The 21,825-nt window shown below is 45.5% G+C and overlaps 1 protein-coding gene across 1 annotated transcript in view; it reads left to right on the top strand.

Annotated features, from left to right (window-relative positions):
- Polr1a (RNA polymerase I subunit A) overlaps positions 1 to 21,825 on the top strand; it is a 53,229-nt gene that overhangs the window by 10,217 nt on the left and 21,187 nt on the right. Inside the window, exons 8-15 of the mRNA XM_051203273.1 lie at positions 455 to 560; positions 820 to 982; positions 3,414 to 3,584; positions 3,782 to 3,904; positions 5,766 to 5,996; positions 10,006 to 10,260; positions 15,746 to 15,937; positions 21,278 to 21,427. Coding sequence (XP_051059230.1) covers positions 455 to 560; positions 820 to 982; positions 3,414 to 3,584; positions 3,782 to 3,904; positions 5,766 to 5,996; positions 10,006 to 10,260; positions 15,746 to 15,937; positions 21,278 to 21,427 — 1,391 coding nt within the window. The remainder of the gene's footprint in view (positions 1 to 454; positions 561 to 819; positions 983 to 3,413; positions 3,585 to 3,781; positions 3,905 to 5,765; positions 5,997 to 10,005; positions 10,261 to 15,745; positions 15,938 to 21,277; positions 21,428 to 21,825) is intronic.

Genomic DNA, 21,825 nt, shown 5'->3' with positions numbered 1-21,825 from the left:
TGGAGAGGATGCTACATATCTTTTTTGTTTTTATTTTTTTCCTGAGTTTTCAAGTCAGGGTCTCGAAAACTGGTTGTCCTGGAACTCTCTCTTGTAGACCAGGCTGGCCTCGAACTCACCGAGATTCGACTGCTTCTGCTTCCCAGGTGCTGGGATTGAAGGCCACACTGCCCAGTTTATCTTTGTTTATAAAAAGCTAAACTTCATTTTGACTTGATTTCATTTTCTTAAGTACTGTTGTCCCTGAATGTCTTCATGTTGTCTTACTGGCATACAAGCTGTCATATACCCAGTCTTATTTTTGGTTTGTTTTTATGAATAACTGTTTTCTAACTACATATGATCCCCTACTGTTTTTGTTTTGTTTGGTTGGTTTTTTTCTTTTTTTTTTTTTTTTCTCAGTCCTTATACATAGGCTTACGTGGTCTTGTTGGTTACTTTATTTCAAACACAGGATTCTTCCTGAATTACCTTTTCTCGGGATTGGATGATATTGGCATGGAGTCCAGTTTCAACCCCAGCATGTTCTTTCTAGATTTCATAGTGGTGCCACCCTCCAGGTAATGCCCTTTAACTTATTTTGCATAAAAAGGATGGGCCAAGGAATTGAGCAAGGAGTTATAGGAGGGCCTGGAAGGGTTGGGGCACTGAGAAATCAGGAAACTGTCAACCCAAGGCTGCAGGTAGCGAGCAGCCTGAAGAATCTGTTACTTGGTTGTCCTAGAGATGGGTGGTTGTTTGAGTGGGTTGTGTTATGTTAATTCAGGAAGTAGGTTAAGAAGCTGAAGAACATTCATGGAGTCTTATGCCACTCTGTAGGTATCGTCCTGTCAATCGCCTGGGGGACCAGATGTTTACTAATGGCCAGACGGTGAACTTACAAGCTGTCATGAAAGATGCAGTTTTGATCCGGAAACTTCTGGCATTGATGGCCCAAGAACAGAAGCTGCCCTGTGAGATGACAGAACTCAGCACAGACAAGGTTAGGGCTGCCTCAGTGCTGATATAATAGGCTTGGTTGATGACTGATATGATTACAAACTTGGTTCTAACCCTTTGCAGACACAGATGCAATGGCTGCTGCAAGAGGCTGACTTCAGAGGGCAGCACCCTGGGGGGCAGTGTGAATTCTTGGGATAAGCAGGGCCTGATGATAGATAAATCTAGTTGTGGTTAAGGTCTGTATCCAGTGCCTTTAGTCAAGTCACTTTGATTTCTTGGACTGATTTCCACTATAAAATGTATGTAATTTATGGTGAAGTTTCACATCTAGGCTGTTCTGCACCACTAGCTGACAGTAAAGCAAGTAGTCATCTTCCCTCGAGCTCTAAGAATGTGTGTTTTAGGCTCGTTAAGGTCTTCAGCAATGCAGCCAGGACAATATAGAATGGGATTTTTAGAATAAGGCTGTTCCCACTGACATTTCCTTTCACTATTCAGAGTCTTATATCAACTCTATAGTGAGCATAAAGCTGTGTTGGGTACTTAGAACACTTGCCAAGGTCACTCCCATCCCGAAATGTGGTCAGCATGCAAATAAAAATGGCCTTCCCCGGTCTGGAAAGATGGGCCTCTCACACTTCCTGCCAACTGTTCAGACAGTCCTGCTGCCAGCCAGTTATGTCACAAGGTGGCACCACTGTCCCCTGGGAACTTAGCTTCGGATGGCTCCTTGAAACTTCCTCTGGTTCTGCTGAAGTTTACTGATGGTTTGGTGTAGGTATGCTTTGAACAGGTCCTCAGTGTAAGAGAGTTGACATCTGCAGGCCCTGTTCCAGTATAGGAGACAGAAGAGCGTAGGATAGCCAAATCCAAGGACTAGGAATTCATTTTCATATCCCTTTAGAGTAGAGACAAGCTTTTGTCAATAATAATAGGGCTTGATCTCTGTAGAAAATCCAGTGCCATCTTGATTCCCTAAACCAGTTTCCCTTTGATTAATTAGACATATTCTTATCTTTTTCCTGTTGTGTTCATTATTAAATTCCCATAGCAGTGCTCTCCCAGGAGCTGTTCCCAGGGACTAGGGATATACCAGAAGCCAGTGGACAAGGTCTTATTCATTTCAGCAGTGGCTCTAAACCAGCAAATGCTATAAGCCCTGGGTTCAGCTATATAGGCCTCTGGCATCGTTCACGTAATCAAAGGGTCCATAATGTTGGCTGCAGAACTACATGCACCCTCCTAGATGATTCCTTTATTCCGTGGTTGTACGGTCAAACCCAAATTATCACCATGATGTTGTCATCTACTGGATCATCGCCTGCCTTCAACCTTGACACAATGACAGTTTTTTTCTCTCATTTGAACTACGGTATAGCTCCTAGGCCATTTGTGGCCAATAGGTGGTGCTCTAAGGCACCTAGGACCTCTACTTCTATTCCCTGGGCAGATAACAGGAGGAGTGGAAGAGACAAAACTAAGATAGAAATATTTTTAAATGACGAAATAAATATGTAAGCTTGAGGATCAGCCTGTAACTTAATCTAACCAACCTAGGACTTACAGACATGCAGTGTTATGTGGCAAACATTTTTCTTTTTAAGAAATTATTTGACCTACATTAAAATAAATAGTAATACTATTATTTTTATTATTTGTTGTTTATTATTATTTGGAGACAGGGTCTCATGCTGGCCTTTAAGTCACTATATAACCAAGGCTGACCTTAACTTCAGTTCTTCCCCTGCCCCCTTCCAAGTTCTGCAGTTACAAGTGTGTGCCATCACACAGTGTAGGAGGTGCTGCGGGTAGAGCTCAGGGCTCCCTGCGTCTTTATAATTCACCGAACCATGTTTTCCTAACCTTTAACTGAAGTGGCATTTCCTCATGAAGCTCCCTTAGCTGGAAGAAGCCACAGAAGTAGAGTGCCTGAGGGAAGGATTGATAAGGCTCTCAGTTTTGGTGAAGAAGGCGTCAGGAAGCTTAAAATAGGAGCCTACACACACACACACACACACACACACACACACACACACACACTATATGAGCCTACACACACACACACACACACACACACACACACACACTTTTTTTTACATCTTAGTTTAGTTTTGATTTTTGAGACAGGATTTTGCTGTGTAGTCCGGGAGGGTCTCAAGACTCTCCTGCCTCAACTTCTCAAGTGGCTGAGAATTACAGACGTGTGCTACAGTGCTGCTGTGCTTGTGAATTCTGAGCTCATTTTCCTGCTAAAAGAGACAAGCAAATACATTAATATAATGGGACTAATGTGTACTGATCTATACTGACAAGTTTAGTTCGTCAGTCATCTGTCAGCTTCAAAGGCTAACTCTAGTTTCATCATTTCAGAGGCTAAGCTTTATTTATTTATTTATTTCAATCAGAGCTAGGTTGAGTAAAAAACAAGTTTTTCTCCAATCGTTCCTATTTCCTTGAATTTATCTTCTCAGGAAAATGAGTCTTCAGTTGCTATCGACCGATCCTTTTTAAGTATGCTTCCAGGCCAGTCTCTCACAGATAAACTTTACAACATTTGGATTCGCCTTCAGAGCCACGTCAATATTGTGTTTGACAGTGAGATGGACAAGTTAATGATGGAAAAGTACCCTGGCATAAGACAGGTGAGCAGTAGACAGACTCCTGTCACAAGTGGAGACGGTTGGTAATAACCAACCAACAACCGCTCTATGTCCTCAGCTCCCATCTGCATGTTCATAGATGCACATGATATACACTAACTAGTGCAGAAGCAAGAAGGTAATAAACGTAATTATTTAATACTCTGTCCTTTTTTTTCTTTCTTATTTGCTTTTTATAGATCCTAGAGAAGAAGGAAGGCCTGTTCCGGAAGCACATGATGGGAAAGCGAGTCGACTATGCAGCCCGCTCAGTCATCTGCCCAGATATGTACATCAACACCAATGAAATTGGAATTCCCATGGTGTGTTGTTAGGGAAAGGCCTCATTTTGCCACTGAGAGATAGATAGATGTGCCAGAAAGGTGTGAGGACAGCTTGGTAGACTGGCATGGCTCCTGGGGATAGTGCTTCACACGTGGGGGAAGATCGTGTAGGGAAGGAACTTGAGATGCATAATGGTGTAGCCGTCCTTTTAGAAGACTTTTAGCCGTGAAGCAGGAGGGAATCCCGGCAGGTCATTGCACATCTTGTGTCTGTGTCTTGTTCTTGCCCATCTTAACCTAGTTTGTAAACCTTCCGTGTCCACCTGAGTCCATGATGGAAGAGGAAAGGGGCAGGGGATTTGAGTCCCACTTGGCTATCTGGCAGTGAAAAGCGGAGAGCCCTCAGAAAGGCCACATGTGTGTGTCATGTGTCCCTGCCAGTCCCAGGAGTGAGGGTCTGACCACCCATTAGCGCCCCCTTGGTGAGCCAGCTGCTTTTCTCACTTCCCACCAGTGAAGCCTGGTGCTCATTAGCAGCAGCCCTCCGGCCGCTTCCTTCTTAATGGGCCTTGAGGTCAATAATTCGAAGATGGTTTAATTCCCTCTGTTCGAGTTTCATTTCCTTACATGCCACCCTGCCTCTCCTGGGGAAGCTGGTAATGAGCAGAGCTAAAGTGTTCTAATTCTTTGGCACACTTTGGCTTCCTGGGCAACAGCCTGCTGTGTCAAGAACAGGCAGAGAAGGCTCTACCCTGTGCATTGCCTCCCAGGAACCACAGATCCTTGCATGCAGAAGCTGGACCGTGTACCAAAGAAAGACATCATGAAAGACAGCTATAATAGTCTCCGGTTTGAAGCCCTGGAAGGAAAGGCCCAGGGCATGTTGGTTTTCTTCTCTCGGCAGAATGCAGGCGCCACCCTGGTTTTGAGCTCAGTGCCTAGAGTGTCCCCAGCTTTGGAGGGAACATTTAGTGAGGCCTTGCCTTCTACCGTCACAGAATCCAGGCCTTTCCTTTTTCGGATCTGTGTTTATTTGCCAGTGGCTTGGACCCTGAGGAGACTAATGCTGTCCACCCTACTGGCCCTTACCCTACCGCATTCTCAGTCATGTAGGCCTGGGGTTATCGTGGGGCAACTGGGAAGAAGAGGGTGGGTAAAGTTGCTGCCCTCCTCCCCTCCCCCGCAACATATTAGAGGGGTTATGGGAACAAGGAGGTGAGATAAAATGAGAATGAGCTAAGTCTGGCAGGGAGCCACACTGCAGAGCAGTGTCTCCTGAAGCTGTATGCCAAGAGATGACCAACAGTAAACAAGTCCATTAGGACAAAGTAAAGGGGGTCGGATCATGGCACAAAGACCGACCCGGGCGTTACCTTCCTGAGCTCTGGAGTCTTTGGTGTGTGTGTGTGTGTGTAAGTATCAAATAAAAATCAGTGACTCAGAAACTCACTTAACTGTAAATAAAACAAGCTTGTTTTAGAGCAGGTTTCAGGTCTAGTATTGACAAAAGAACACTTAATGTTCTCCAGTCTCAGAATCCATTTCCTCTCAAATGCCACTGACTGGTGCTTTGCCTGTGCTCAGCGGAACTACCCTGAGAATTTACTGATACCTGCTAAGATGTGTGTGTTGGGGAGGGGGTGAGGTGGCTTTCAAGCAAGTGCCTTATTCTACTCCTTCTTTGGCAATGCTGACTTCATTGGCAGATAGGAAAAAGGGTGAAGTTTCAGCCAGAGCTTAAGAAGCAAAGCAAAATGGTTCCACAGAGGTCATAAATGTTCTACATACATAAAGACCTAGGCTAAGGGGACATCTCCCCGCACTTTGGGAGGAAATCAGACAGCTTTTGTTTTCCTGGAACCTTTCTCTACTCATCCAGACATGCAATCCTTGTGTCTAGGTATTTGCCACAAAACTGACCTACCCTCAGCCAGTTACCCCCTGGAACGTGCAGGAACTGAGACAAGCAGTCATTAATGGACCCAATGTGCACCCAGGAGCCTCCATGGTCATCAATGAGGATGGCAGTCGCACAGCCCTGAGTGCGGTGGATGCTACACAGCGGGAAGCTGTGGCCAAACAGCTCCTGACACCAGCCACAGGGGCTCCTAAGCCTCAGGGGACAAAAATTGTGAGTAAATGAGGGTTTGGTCTGGGCTGTCTGCATGCTGCCCTTGAAAGGGGCTACTCAAAAAGTGGTACTCGGATCAGTAGCAGCTTCATTGGAACTAGGGAGAGATATAATTTGACCTCACCCCTATACTGAATTTACGACTCTGTCTAGACGGAACTTTGGAGGAACAGAGACACACTCTGGGCTTGGCATGATGACCGTTGTTTCCCATTGATGTTCGATGCTTTCTTTATTTTCAAAGTCCCCTACCCCCGTTAGAATAGCAGCACTACTTGAGTTAAATTTTGCTCTATGCCTTTTTGCTTTTGTGACAGGGACACCATTCAGACTGGTATATAGGTCATGGTACCAATTTTGTTCTTTGTCAGGTTAATGCATTGTCGTGTTTTTCCTAGGGGCTATGTGAGGGATTTAAGAAGCAGCAAGGTTTGTTTCACTTAACTTTGATGAATTGAGGCAAATGTAAAATAATCTTCCTGTTCAGTTGCAATGAAGAGAAAGGTTTCAAGAGGAGTATGCAGTGAGGGGCATTAGTACTGAGGTCCCACTATGTGCTGGCATGACCCTCGCAGGGATTTACAGTACATACGTGCTGTAAGCCAGGAAGTGAGCGGGCTGAGTGTAGATGTGTAGCAGAGGGAACACTAGGGACACTTTGCCGTGGAGATTGGTGAGAGATGAATGTGAAGCAGAAGCATCAGGCAGAGAGAGGCAGTTTTCACCCCTTCTAGATTAGAGGTGACTGGAGGAAAATGAGGGCCTTCTCCTGTAAAAAGTAGAAATGTGAGACTTAGATGAGCGAGACCATAGAATTCGGAAAAAAGGCTATCAGAACATCGAGCACATAAAGAGAGGCAAGGAGGCCGGGCTTGCGGGTCTTGTATCTGCACTTGTTTCTTCTCTAGGGTTAGGCCACGGCCATCTGTAGAGGGAGGCAGATTTCAGAGCCCTCATGCTGAGAAAATGGGCAGTAGGGTGCTGTGGGGACACTTGAAAAGTAAGTCAGAAATGGTCTGACATACTGGGGGCATGGGGGCTTTCTCCGGGTGGCCTGGTTACTTCTGTGGGCTCAGGTGGGGATGGGCAAAGGGGTGGGACAGGAGTTTGACTGAGCTGCAGTGTGCTAGGTAGCTCACGTGGAGCCGGTGAGAGGCTCCTGAGTGGCAGCGAGGGTGAATGGCGGAGGCTCAGTTGATTGTCTTCCAACTTGGGCCCAGACCCTTGCCAAGCTTTAAGGCTGCCTGCTGTCTTTGCTTTCTCCACTGGTTCACCTTTCAACCCCAGCTGTCCAAGCTCTCTGCAGCCGGCTCCATCTGCTTTCAGGCTTTGCATATGCTGGTCCCCTACTTGAAACTCTTTGCCCTTCCCGTGACTCGGTGGCTGATTCCTGCTGTCCTTCAGGTCTCAGTCCAGCCCTCTCTTCCCTGGGATCAGAGTAAATATCTCAGCCTTGGTTGGCCTCCCAGGTCACTACTCAGCTCTTACAACATAGTGTAAAAGCAGGTGCAGACAAACGGATGTGAGGCTGCAGATGGCGTTTCATCACTCCTGAAAACCGTGCTAGGTCCCTGAGATGGTCCCCGGCCCACACATCCCTCTCTCTCCCTACTTCCTGCTCTGCTGCATTGTATCACTCTGCGTGTGCCCATCTCTCTGTGTTTGAGTTCCCCATTCCCCTGCAAAGACAGGAAAAGACTTTGAAAGTAAAGTGGTCCTTCCATCAGGTCCTGGGACTCCGGATGGCAAGTTTCATGTCAAAATGTCAACAGTGTTATGTAGACTTAGGTGTTCATACACTTGTAATTTGTCATTTTGAAAGAGTTTGGTCATTTACCACACAGAGCTTAGGTAAGACAGGACAGAAGGCCTGGGAGAGGCGACTTGGTAGGAGACTAAGGATTGATTAATTCAAAGGTTAGGTGAGGGGGATGGGTTGTCAGAAAGGTCATTTTCCCTGTGACAAAAGCAACCCCTGTCCTTTCCCCTGGGCCTCATCAAGAAGGAAGCGGCCAGGATAGCGTAGGCTTGTTTCTTTGTCTGGCAGCTGCCCTAAGCAGCCTCTGGCCCAATGCCTGCCTCTGCAAACTCTGACCCGGGCACTGGGGCACACTAATTTTCACCACAGTATTTATTTAGTGACAAGAGAAAGGAAAGACCTTGGTTTGGGTTGGCAAGGGAAGTGCCTTGTGCTCCAGGTTTCTGTTTGGATTGGCTAGTGTCTGGCAGACTGGACTCTCTTCCCAGTTGCAGTGAATTTCTTATGCTAGATTCACTGGACTCAGATCCTAGGCCCAGCCTGGGATTTGGGCCTGGGCCACAGATCTGGCCAACTTTTCCCTTGAGACACTAAGGAAAGAAAACCTCAGGCTGTGTGACGCACTGAACCAGCCAGTGCCTTGGGCAGATGCTCATGGGAATCCTCAGAGTGCAGGTCTCCTTGGAAACACAGGGAGCCCTGGGGTGTGGGCATGGGAAGGCTGGGATCCCTCGGGAGGTGGGACACAGACCCTGTGCTTTACTGCTCTTCTGAGGGAGCTTGAGCAGACCTGACAAGGACTGTGGGAAGAGGGAAGAAATAAATCTCTTCACAGTCCGAAGCCCAGCGTACAGGCTTTCTTTAGTCAGTTTTCCAGGGTACCCTCAGACATAGGGTAACAACAGGCTACTAGATCTGTTTGCTCTTGCCGCTTAACTGCTGTGACCCAGAGGGGACCTGCGGGGATCCGTGCCCTCTGGGGCACCTTACCGTTATGCAGATGTTTTTAAGTGTTCTTTGGGCTTGTAAAGTCCGCTTTGAGGGCGAGGTGTTCTGTCCAAGGAGCAGAACAGAGAGGGTTGGAAGGGGGGGGGGGGTGATCGCCGTTTGTCTTAGAGGGTAAATGACCTGTGCTTTCTTATTCTTTAGAGTTTGTATCCTTTGGTTTTCTCCCTTCAATGAACACATCACTTGTGCGGTTTTTCCTGCTTTCCTATCACATTTATGTGTTGGGGAGGAAGTAAGGGGACACACGTGCTATCATGTGTGTGGAATCAGAGGACAACTCTCGGGAGCTGGTCCTCTCCTCCCGCCATGGGGGTCCCAGGGGTCAGAGTCAGGCACACCTTTGTCCTGTGCAGCTGCCCAGACACAGTCAGCTGATTTCCAGGCGTCACATGCTGTCTCCTTACATGCTGGTGGGATTTTGTTTTGTTTTCTTTGCATTACTCCTTCCTTCTTCATCACACTCAGAATAGCACTGATTTAATTTAGCGTGTGTTGTCACTGGGTAGCATTCTGTGGTGTGCACTCACTGGGATTTACTGCTGCTTCTCTGGGCCATTGGGGTATTTCTACTTTTCTTCCTGCTGTAAACTGGACTGCATAAACATACGTTCTTTTTGCTTACTGCAAGGCCAAAATGAAATGTTTTTAATGATTTAGGGGGTGTTTTCAGGACATTTCCCCCAAAGATTCTGACAGTTTTTTAGTTTTTATACTTATTTTGAAGTTTTGAATACAGAATGTTTTCAAGAGTCACTAAACTGAGGATCACAAGCCTTTTCTTCTAGTCCTGGATGTTCTGTGAGTTGTTGGGCTAATTACTGCTAAATGGTAGGATTCATATGTGACCTTGGAAGGATTTGAGAAGCCTGCCAAGTTCTTTGAAACCCATGGAAGCATGTAGTCTTGAGGAATTTTATGTTTCTCTGTTACCTCCCAGAGAGGAGCCTAGGGATGTGCATTCTGGAGAAGATGATGCTTGCTTCAGAGATATGTGGCTGACCATGTCTGCTCCTTACACCCCCTAGTCTAGAAGTGGGATCCTAGCTGTGGAAGGCCAAGAGCAGAGGGTCCTGTCGAGGATTTCTAGAGCTTTTCACTAGATCAGAAAGTCCCCTTTCATTTAGTTGACTAGTACACGAGGCATACAGAGCTCACCCAAGCCAAGTGTGGGAAGCCCTTGGAGGATCAGTGACATTGCTAAAGTCCCCTGGCACTCAGCTGCTCTGTCACCCTGTGCCCCAGGTGTGCCGGCATGTGAAGAATGGGGACATTCTCCTACTGAACCGGCAGCCTACTTTGCACAGACCCTCCATCCAGGCCCACCGTGCCCACATTCTGCCTGAAGAAAAAGTCCTACGCCTTCACTATGCCAACTGCAAAGCCTACAATGCTGACTTTGATGGGGACGAGATGAACGCCCACTTCCCCCAGAGTGAGTTGGGCAGAGCTGAAGCCTATGTCCTGGCCTGCACTGATCAGCAGTATCTTGTTCCCAAGGTAAGTCTGACCTTGAGACCATATCATGGTCAACACCAGCATGACTTGGCATGCTGGGCCTGGGTGGGCAGCTCCAGGACAGGAGTGTATGGAACAGGAGATCCAGGTTCTTCACAGTGTTTTGTTTTGTTTTGTTTCTTTTCTCTTAGTGCCTAAAATCAAGGAAACATTTTTGTCTTGTTATGACTTAAAGTGTTAGGAGAGGCAGCCATCCTAGAGAGCCAGATTCGGTAGTTCAGAGTTGTCTACATTCACTAACCTAGGGTCTAGCAAACATCTAGCATTCAAAATATGAGGACCCACAGAAGACAGACTGTTCAGTTATGAGGACCCTAAGTTTGGGAGTCTTCCCTGTTTGTTTGGTTAGTCTTGTTAATTTTTATAATTTTCATTGAAATATAATTCCAACACTTTCTGCAACCCCTTCATGGATAAATACTTCGAGTGCAGTAAGGAATTAGCCAGTTTAGTGAAGTGTCAGTAGCAGTTGCTCCTGTGGTCTCACTGGCCTCAGGTAATTAGCCAGGGTTCTAGTAGAAGACACGATTTCCTTCCTCTTGAGCAGGCTGAGCCCAGCTAGGCAGCTATAAGTTACTGCTAAGCCATGAGAGCCACTGTTGCAGCCTCACAGACGCCTTGCTGTGCTGGCCATTGATGTGGTCCATAGGCGTCAGAGCTGGGTGGGGCCCTTGGTTGCTTACCTCCCTTGGCAGCTTGCATAGCGCCTTCTGCGAACACTAGTCCTCGAGCAGGAGGCTTTCTGGTCAGGCCTAGCTCATCCCCTGAGCCCTGTGACTGAAGTGCATAATGTCTCAGCAATGGGGACTTGACTTCAGCCTCTGGGAGGTCGTCAGGGGGCCCTCTTGGACTCCCTTGACCAAGGGAGTTTTTCATGCCTGATTTTGCTAAATAGTCTGACTCAAGGGAGAGCATTGTTAGCTCAAATACGATAACTTTATTTAAGTATATGTGTATTTGCACACACATACACTTAAATGTATCATATGTAGTTTTAGATTTAAAAAATATAGTGATTCCTGGTGGCTTTTTCCTATGTCCTTGGTGCTGACTTTCTTCCTTCTTCCCTCTCTTTCCTGCCCTGTGGACCTCATTTGCCCATCTCTAAGACTACAGAGGCAGCTGAATCCCAGGGGTCCTAGTGAGATCCCCCTAGAACTCATGAAGGCATCTCTTTGAATTCCTTCCGTTTCCCTCTGAGGTCGTTCCTCATTGGTAACCTCATGCGGTCAGAGCTGTCCAAGTGGACATACCGGAAGGATGTAATGTCCTATTGCCCCTTGCCAGTTGATGTGTTCACTTCCACGTCAGGGGTCTGAGTTAGTGGGTACTTGTGGGAGGAACAGCAAAGAAGGACAGACTGAGGAGAAAGGCTGAGTGTGTTCCAGGCTCCACTTCATCCTTCCCACCTGCTCAAAGGACTGAGGCCTTCTCAGAGTGTGCACGGCTTCCTCCCAATGATATGTGGCATTCATTTGGGCTGTGGTGGGATCTGAAGAGGCGAGAAACAGCGATGGAAACCACCAGTACCATTTAACAAGTGTGCTTTCCAGGCCTGCAGAGCGCTATGGAGGCTTCTCGTTTCACACGGTCCTCAGAGCTTAAGTTCTGCTAATGTCTGCACTTTACACTCGAGGACTGGCATTTATTTGCCTAAGGTCACGGAAGTCAGAGGAGGACAAGCACCTTCCAGGTCCTTGTGGTTTTGGCTCTGCTACAGAGAGGGAAGGCATGGACTTGGAATTCTAGAAGCTGCCTAGCTCTGTCTGGCCCTTACAGCTTCTCCCCATCAGTAGTCTGTCGCCCTAATGTATCACTGTGGCTTGCGTGGTGCCAGTTTGTGCTTAACTTTGCTTTTTCTGCCCACATTAGTAGGCCATTGGTTAGCAGGAAATCCAAATATAGGAAGGAGTTCTGAGCTCACTAGACCACTTGGAAATTAGGAAAGATAATTCGCTGTTATGAAAATTGGCTCTTTACCTTTTCATGTAATCACTGTAGTGAAATAATAACAATGGCAGCAGTAGCTATTAGCGTGATAGTGATATGAAGCCATCATGTACTGACCCGGCCCTGGGCTGCAAGCTCCGCGATCAGCAGTTTACGTTTTCGTATGTAGTCTGCACAGTGACCTTAGTGACCTTAGAAAGAGGTGTAAAAACACCAAGAGGAATAGTTGCCAGTCAGTGATGAGGCCAAGACAAACCTCTGAGTCCTCAGCTCACTTGATGGCTTGGGCCCAGGTGGGAACTTATGCAAATCATGGCACCAGAGACTGTTGGAGCCCTTTCATCAAAGGGGACACTACCAGGAAGCAGCAAGCGAGTTGGTGGCCGTGACCTGGTCATTTCTTACATACATGGGGAGTTGGGGCACCCTGAAGCCTTCAGACTGGTGAACTTACATGTGCTGGTCCACTGAGCAGCTGGAGGCTCCTCTTCATGACGGGCTCTGAAATGACCAGCCTGTTTGAATCCACAGGGACCTCATCACATGCCTGTGTGCCGAAGGGTTAGGGTTACGCTTAAGGGAGATAAGCAGAACCCAAATAAAATTTTTTTATCTATCGTTTTCAACCCCAGGAACCAAACGTAGGACCTGCTTGTGCTACTCAAGCATTCTGCCACTGAGCCACGTCCCCAGCCCACTGAGCTGCATCCCCAGCCTTGTAAAGAAACCATGGGGATGGCCTACTAGCAAGTTCTCTTCACTTTCAGTCAGTTTGTTGGTCAAAAGTTAAGATTTCAGTCCACTTTACGTAGTCATTAGTATAAGTACCAAATCTCTCTTTCCTTCTTTTTCTTTCCATTGGCCATGTTCTCCCTTGGGCCCAGGCCTTCATAGACCAGGTAGTTTGGTCAGTTTTTCCTTCCTTTTGTTTACATTTAACTTTGTTCATTGTCCCGTGTCTTCTACTTTTTCTTCATTACCTAACCTGGAGTGTCAAGTTAAAACCCTTCACGCTGGCTGTACTGTGTTCTCTTAATTAAACGCTGAGATGGATAAACTTTGACTTTTTTTTTTTTTTTTAAGAAAACTGAATTTTTTATTTATCTGTTTGGACAATATTCCCCTTTTGTTTCCTGTGTTCACTAAGGGCCAATTTTTAGACAATATATTTTCATCATGTTCTTTAAAAAAAATGAAAATCAAAACCAAAAGAAAGATCAATAATACAAATATAACAAAGCAAAAGCACATGTATAAAAATACATGGAGTCTGTTTTGTATTGGCCAGTACTCCTGGGCATGGGGCCCGCCCTGGAGTGTGGTTGATATTCCTAGTATCAGTAGAGAAGATAAGTTTTTATTTATGTAGTAACTTGAAGCCTTCATTAAAAAGGCTGAACACTCTTCTGCTCCTGCCTTACGTTTATGACAACTTTTTAGGCCATTTCTAAAAACTGAGTTTTCATGGACCTGTCGTTAGTGTTTAGGCCATTTCTAATAACTGGGTTTTCATGGACCTGTCGTTAGTGTTTAGGCCATTTCTAATAACTGGGTTTTCATGGACCTGTCGTTAGTGTTTAGGCCATTTCTAATAACTGGGTTTTCATGGACCTGTCGTTAGTGTTTAGGCCATTTGTCAAGAATCCTTTGAGTTAGTACACCTGTTCACATTCTGGATCTTCCAACAGTTGTGTTGTGATGTCCCGAGACCTTGGGTATGAAACATGACTGTAATATGACAGATGATAATGTTCTTTGAGTTTTTTTCTCAGATTCCTGTAAACATTGAAAAGTTTTCAGAAACTACTTACAGAATGTCAATGAGTGTAGCTATTTTTACTTCTGTTTGCCTGTGTTGCCATGGACACAGACCTGACAGATAAGGTCCAAGAGACTAGGGCTTACAAAGACTGGGAAAATGTCAAATGAAATTGATGTGCCCACTGAAACTAGGGTTTTAATGAAATCCCATGTTTTGGCCTTAGGTGGGTAATTCCTTTATGAGAACTTACATGCTGCACTCTGAAGACACAGTGGTGAAGGACATTCTTTCACAATACAATCAAATATATCAGGACCCTCTAGAGGTCCTCTCAGGAACCCTGAGCACTCAGGGAGGCAGAGGCTGGCAGGTCTCTGTAAATTCAAGGCCAGCCTGGTCTACCAGGATAGCCAGAGATACATAGTGAGATCCTGCCTCAAAAAGATCTCCCTCCTCCCTGCAAAAAAAAAAGAACCCTGAGCTCTCAATTTCCTCCAGGCTGAGCCCAATCACCTCTAAAGTCTCAGCTGCACTGCTGCGCTCAAAGACAGAGTCTGGCCACCCCTCCCCGGGCTGTAGTATGGCCACTTCTGTGCTTTTCTTCTATGACATTTAAAACTTTGTGACTGTGTGTTCATTTCAGAATCTGTTTACTGTCTGGCTTTTCCTGAGACAGGCTGATGATCTGCCTAATGCCTAGACATACAGTAGGCTTTCGATAAATATTTGTTAACTGGATGACTGATTTACAGAAGAATAAGGCCAGAAATGTGTGAAAAATGCAAAAGCATAAAACCAAACTACAAAAAACACGAACATGACTGACAACAGCCAGACCAAACTTATGCATAAATGCCAAAAATCTACTGAGTAACTAGAACCAGATGGGATTAAGTAAGGAAGGCTTGTGGAAGCAGAAGACTTTGAAATACTTTTGCCATAGAAAGTAGGCAGATGGCATAAGTCAAGGGCAATAGTAACTCCTGCTCATGTTATTTGTGAGGTACTCTATTTCTACATGAGAGCATGAGGTGGATGGATAGACTGGGTGATGGGGAAAACATGATAAAATATTTTCTTTAATTCTTGATAATGTTAATGGACTAAATATTGTAATTATTTACTGTATATACAGTTCTTGCTTAATAACTGTTTTGCTATATGTAATTTTACTATGTTAAAGTTAAAACTCTTTTTTATTTAGACAAAAAAGAAAAATGATGAGGAATGTTCTTCTGTGTATTTGTTTGTCTTATTGGTTGATGAATAAAACACTGATTGGCAAGAAATGGCGTAGCATGGCAGATACTTCCACTAGCTAACCATAGAGGTTTGCAGGTCTGTACAGACAGGCAAGAAATGACATAGCTGGACAGAAGCAGAATATAAGCAGGGACAAACAGGAAATTGCTGTCTTCTCTGCAGAGATATACCAGGCAAAGGAGATGCAGGTCTGGCATTCCCAGTGAGCCAAGACTACGTAGAAATACTTAGATTGATAGAAAAATGTGTTAATAGTTAAGTCAGAGCTAGCCAATAAGAAACCACAGCCAATGGCCAACGGTTTCCTAATTTATACAACCTCTCTGTGCTATTTGGGGCTGACGAGGCTGTGGGACCAGGCTGATAGGAAAGTACACGTAACAGACTGAGTGTTGTACAAAAGCTCTTGATAAAATGGCTTCCAAGCAGACGGTCAGAAATTGAGAAGTTTGACTTGACATTTGTCTTTATTCTTTTCTTTTTAATTTGCAGGATGGCCAGCCATTGGCAGGACTGATTCAGGATCACATGGTTTCGGGTGCAAACATGACCATTCGGGGGTGCTTTTTCACCCGGGAACAGTACATGGAGCTGGTGTACCGAGGGCTCACAGACAAAGTGGGACGGGTGAAGCTCTCCCCGCCGGCCATCCTGAAGCCCTTCCCATTGTGGACAGGAAAGCAGGTAATTGGAGAAGAGCAGGCAGGGTATGTTTTAAAAAGAAGTAAGCCACTCATAATAGCAGTTTCAATTCCAAGAGATCCCAGACCAGAGACAGAAAATCTCTAATCTTGAAATAGTCTGACTTCCCTTTTGCAGGGGGCCCCAAGGTCTGGAAAACTCAAAGGTGGTTCTACTAAAACCAGGCTGCATGGTTCCTGTTTATTGATTTTAACATAAACTCAGTGTTCTCTAATTCAAATGCAGTACTAATGCCAACGATGTTACAGTGTAAAAAGATTTGTTGAGAAACCGAAGACTTTGCTAAGTTCATTGACACTTGATTTGTTTGTTTGTTTGTTTGTGCTTAAATCCAACCTTCTCTCATTAGCAGGTGGTACTGCTGAGATTTAATGTTAAATTACATGATCAAGGTTATTAGAGGCAGAACTGGAATTCAAAGCTAGGATTATTTAATGCTCAAAGTAACCATATTGTATATATGGAAATCAAATGATGAAATACACTACAGTATATTGTCTACTATTGCCTGGACCACCAAGTTTAGCTTCACGGATCAACTTCTAGAGTCTTGGCTCTTTATCCATAAAAAGTTGCTTTGAATTAGTCTCTGCAGCCTCCTCCAGGTGTGTAATTCTTAGCCTGTGAAGGTGGTTGGGTAGCTTTTTGTTTTTGGTTTTTTGGGGTTTTTTTTTTTTTTTTTTTTTTTTGGTTATTGTTGTCTTCAAGACAGGGTTTCTCTGTGTAGCCCTGGATGTCCTGGAACTGGCCCTGTAGACCAGGCTGGTTTTGAACTCAAGAGATCATTTGTCTCAACCTCCCAAGTACTGGGATTAAAGGCATGCACCATCACTGCCGGCTTAATCTGTAAAAGGTTTAAACACCATCATTATTTTATGAATGATTATGTATCCTTTTTTTTTTTTTTTTTTTTTTTTTTTCACTGTAACAAAGCACTGTGTGTGAGGAAAAGTTTATTTAGCTCAAGAGTGTCAGAGCTTTCAGTTTTGGCCACTTGACTCTGTACCTTCTAGACCTTTGTGTGGTGAGTCAGAACGTTAAGGGTAGAGCATGTGCCTGAGCAGGACAGGAGACAGAAAAAGAACCAAGAAAAAGCATAGAAGAGAGGCCCTTCAGGGGCATGCTCCAGGGACCTGCCTCCTGTTATAGTAGTAGGTTCGGTAAACCCACCAGTGGATTAGCCCATTGATGGAGTTAGCACTTCCAAGATCCAGCTACCTCTCAGTAGCCCCATCAGCTGGGGGCAAAGCCTTTAACACAAGAGCTTTTGAAAGAACGGATCCCCTCTAAGTCAATGCAGTTACTGAACTTGGCCTGCTAATGTTTTGCTTAGATTGGCTATTGCTTTTGTCATTGCTGTGACAAGATACCTGACATGGCAGGAAAGATTGGTGGCGGGAACTTGAGGCAGCTGTCACATCGCATGCCGGTCAGCATGCGTGGGGAGATGAACACTGGTGCTCGCTCTCACCCATGGGGTGGAGCTTCCTCATTCAGGGTGGGTCTCTTCAGTTTAAATTTCCTAAACATACCCTCACAGACACACCCAGACTTGTGTTTGCCTGGTGATTCTAAATCCCATCAAGTTGACAGTGAAGATTCATCATGACGTTTTTTTTTTTTTTAACTTTATTATTTGTATATGTGACTGTGTGTGTGTGTGACTCTCTCTCCCTCGCTCTGTGTGTGTGTCCGCGTGTGTGTGCGTTCGTGCGTGCGTTGTGTGTACAGGTGTTGTGGCACTCAAGTGGAAGTCAGAGAACAACTTTTAAGAGTCAATTCCAGAATATTGCTGTCAGTCCACAAAGAAATCCTGTTACCTGTTAGTGATCATGAGTGATCAGTCCCACTGCGCCCGCCCATTCATAGTCTGTCTCTGTGACTTTGTCTAACTTGTGCATTTCATCTGAGGCTTTTGTGACATGCTTCTTTGATTTTATGTGTTCTGAAGGCTTACCTGTGTTATATTCTCTCTCTCTCTCTCTCTCTCTCTCTCTCTCTGTCTCTGTCTCTGTCTCTTTATGGCCAAAGAACACTGACATTCTGCCGTGTGTTCATACTGTGTTTTGTTTATTTGTTTTCAGTAGAGAATGGATAATTAGGCTTGTTTACACTTCTTGGGTAGTACAGTAAAGCTGCAGTGAACTCTCCTGCCCCCCCCCACCTCATAAGCACGTGTTTTCAGTTTTTTTTTATGTATTACTAAGGTTAGAATCATACTTATGATTCTGTATGTATACTATAGTAATAGAATCATCTTGTAATTCTGTGTCTAATTTTTTTAGGAGCATCCAAGCTGTTTTTCAAAGTTGACATAGTTTATATTTCTACCAGCAATGTAGATAGATTCATTGTCTTTTAGACAATTGTCTGTTCAGGTTATTTGCCCATTTACTATGGTATTTGTCTTTTTTATTGAGTTGTAAAAATGTTTTATATACTCTGCCCATTAGCATCATTACATCATGTATGTGATTTATAAATATTTTCTGTTTTCTTGTCATTTGACAGCGTTGTAAATTTAGATGAAGGCAGTTTGCCAGCTGTTTGTGCTGTCGCTTGTACTTTTATTGTCACAGCTAGCCGTCCTATTGGTTTAGCTGTGCATTAGGTCTTGGATCCATTGAGTTAACTTGTTTGTGGTGTAAGATGAGGATCAAAAGTCATTCTTGGATGTGCATATATGCATCTCTCTCAGCGCCAGTTGCCGCTGAATGTCCTCAGCACTAGACCTGAAAGCAATTACTTGCAGATGTTCCCTCCGGAGCTCATTTATACTCCATCTGTGACTGTGTCTGTCTTACTGCCACTGCCATTCTGCCCTGTTTCTACAGCGCTGTAGTGGGGTTTAAGATCACAGTGAGCCTTGCAGCTCCACTCTTCTGCTGGGCTGGGTTCTTTGCATTCCCAGTATTTTAGGGTCAGCTAGCGCTTCCGACTTCTCTCGGCTGTGTGCTGTCATTTTTGTTGCATAAGCGCCTTATTTTATACGTATTTGTGTGCCTGCTTGTCTGTATGTGTAGCACATGCATTCAGCCACCCATGGAGACAAGAGGGCATCAGATCCCCTGGAACTGGACTCAATGGGCAGAGAGCTGCCTGACGAAGGTCTAGGAACTGAACCTGGGTCCTCTACTCAAACAGCAAGTGCTCTTAGCCTCTGAGCCATTTGCCCTTGTGTAGTTAAATATTCTTAAACATTTTTAAGGGTTTTTGCATGTGTGTGCATGTATGTCAAGGTCAAAGGACAGCCTGCAGGAGTCAGTTCTCTACTATATGAGTCCTGGAGATCATGCTCAGGTCTTCAAGTTTAGCAGTAAACATCCTTACTTGTTGAGGCGTCTTACTGGCCCTTCCTTGGTTAAATTTGTTCCTGAAGTACTTGATTCATTTTGGTGCTTTATGTGTGGATTTTGTTGTTAGGTTAATTTTCAGACTGTTCGTTGCTAAAGCGTAGTGGCATTATTGCTCCTGTAGGAAGGGTGATCCCCTTCTCCTTCGCTGGAGTAATATACTAGCTGTGATTATGATAACTTTGGAAGAATGCTGAAGAGCATCTTCTGTATACCGTGGTTTTGCGCTTTCTGCTCCAACCTGCGTGCATTTTGTTTCTTTTCTTACCCGACCTTTCCAACAAGAACCTCTGGCACCTTTTTTTAGCAGAAATGGCAAGAGTAGGTGTTCTTGTCCTGCACCTGATTTTAGGTAGGAACATGCAGACTTTCACTGAGTATGTTAGCAGTAGTCTTATATAAATGCTTCTTCTTTATCAGGTTGTAAATATTTATTCCCAGGCCTTAGTCTGTGGCCTTTCTTCATCATTAGATGTTCTTTTTATTGTAAGGTGAGCTAGCAGACAATATTTTCTGTGTGTGAGTGATTGGGTATGTCTGTTCCTTACACCAAATTCAGGTCTTGACTGTGTCCAGCCTGGCAGCCCCCACTCCTGAGCCCATTCCCCTCACTATACCCGTGTGTAGAGCTTAGGTGTGGGGAGAATGAGCCTTCTGATTGTCTTCTGTTCCAGAAACAGTGTCATCTACTTTATTTTTATTTTTTTACTTCACATGCACAGGTGTTTTGTTTGCTTGTGTAGCCGTACATCACATGCATGCAGTACCTGCAGAGGCCAGAAGAGGGCATCGGATCCCCAGGAGTTACAGGCAGTTAGCTGCCATGTGGGTGCTAGAAATTGAACCCAGGTCCCACCCCAGTGCTCGCAGCCCCTGCCCATTAGCCCCAGCCTGCTCCCTCTGTGGGAATGTGCTTGGCACCCCTCCTAAGCTAGTCCGTTGTCCCCAGAGACACCTGTCTCCCTCTGTAGAACCCCGCTTGAGAAAGTGCCTCTCCCGGGCTTCTGTCAGCAACTCTGCCAAGTGATGATCTTTCTAGTGACTCAGGAGAGACACCCTGGCCTTCAGTACTAAAGTTAATCCCAGTTACATCAGTTTACCTGCGGCCTTCCCACTCCCCCTCCCTGCTCCTTGCCCTGAAACACATGAACCAGGCCCAGACTGCTCGGGCTCTCACCACCGCTGGCTGAGGCCTCCCCTGACCACCTTATTTAGAACCACGGTGCCCTCTTGTTCTCTGCTGTGAGCGGCCTTTCCTTGTTCCGTTTTCCTCGAGAGCGCGGACCCCTAGGGAGTCGGGGCTCCAAGGAGCATCCCCTCTCTCTCCTCAGAGCCTGGCTTATACGGTTGATAATAATTGTCAAATGAGTGACTGTATCTGGTGAGAAGGCCGTGAACAGGCAGTACCCGATCAGAACGTGCCTGCCAGTATATGACCCCTGCCAGGGCACCCGAACCCCTGGTGCCTCGCTCTGCGGCCTGTGTCTCAGGTACATGTTTCCGGCCTCCGGTGGGAAGCTCTTTAGTCAGTTCTTCTCCACTGGGGCCCTGCCTTGAGAGTCCAAGTTCTTGTGCAGGGAGGCAGTTAGTAAACACCGTGGTAATCGTCATTTTTTGGAGGGTGAGTGAGAAGTGTGTTTCAGCTTCCATTTTGGCAGGTGAGGAGCGTTCGGAGCGTTCTCAACTTTGCCTACCCTTCCCTTCCGTTATTTTACCACATCGCTGATCCCAAAACAACTGTCCTTCCTTCGGCCTGTTCAGAAATGTAATGCAGTTCTCAGAGACTGCTCCCTTTAGGCTGAAGTATTTAGTCCTAATGAAGTTTCAGTGTGTTTTTGGTGGATTTGATTCCAGAGGACCTGATTGCCTAACTGTGCCTTGAGAGCATGAGAATGGCATTATGGGGCAGATGGTCCCCAAAGGGTAGTTACCTCTTCTCCTTCCATCATTTCGTCCCCTTTTTCTCCAGGTTGTGTCAACCCTGCTCATAAACATAATCCCAGAGGACTACACCCCCCTGAACTTATCTGGAAAGGCAAAAATCGGCAGTAAAGCCTGGGTGAAGGAAACGCCACGGCCTGTTCCTAACTTTGACCCTAACTCCATGTGTGAGTCCCAGGTATGACTCCCCTTTATAAAGTTGAATTCGTTGGTAGATTGACTTAAAACAAATCCAGAAACTGGTGCCGTGCCTCAGAAGACAAGTTTTGTCCAAGGTGGAATCCACCTTTGTTTAAGAGTGTTCAGGGTTGCTCTGCCCCTCAGTATGAAACCCTGGGAAGGATCTGGGAAGGCTTCCCAAAAGCTGGGTGATTCTGCATTGCTTACAAAAGTAGAGGCCATGTTTTCTTTCAAAACCGCCGAGTGGTTTTTGTTAACCAAATTGCTATGAGGTCCCCAAATGCCTGCTCCAAGCATTCAGAACCAGGCTTAGGGAAGGCCAGGGTGGTCACCCCCAAGTGCTTTGAAGCTATGAGAGCACACCACACCAATCATTTCCAAGGCCCTATATGTTCT

This window comes from Phodopus roborovskii, unplaced genomic scaffold, assembly GCF_943737965.1.
Source record: "Phodopus roborovskii unplaced genomic scaffold, PHOROB, whole genome shotgun sequence".
Taxonomy (NCBI): Eukaryota; Metazoa; Chordata; class Mammalia; order Rodentia; family Cricetidae; genus Phodopus; species Phodopus roborovskii.
Note: the sequence above shows the minus strand (reverse complement) of the source record. Positions and strands in the feature narration are given on the sequence as shown.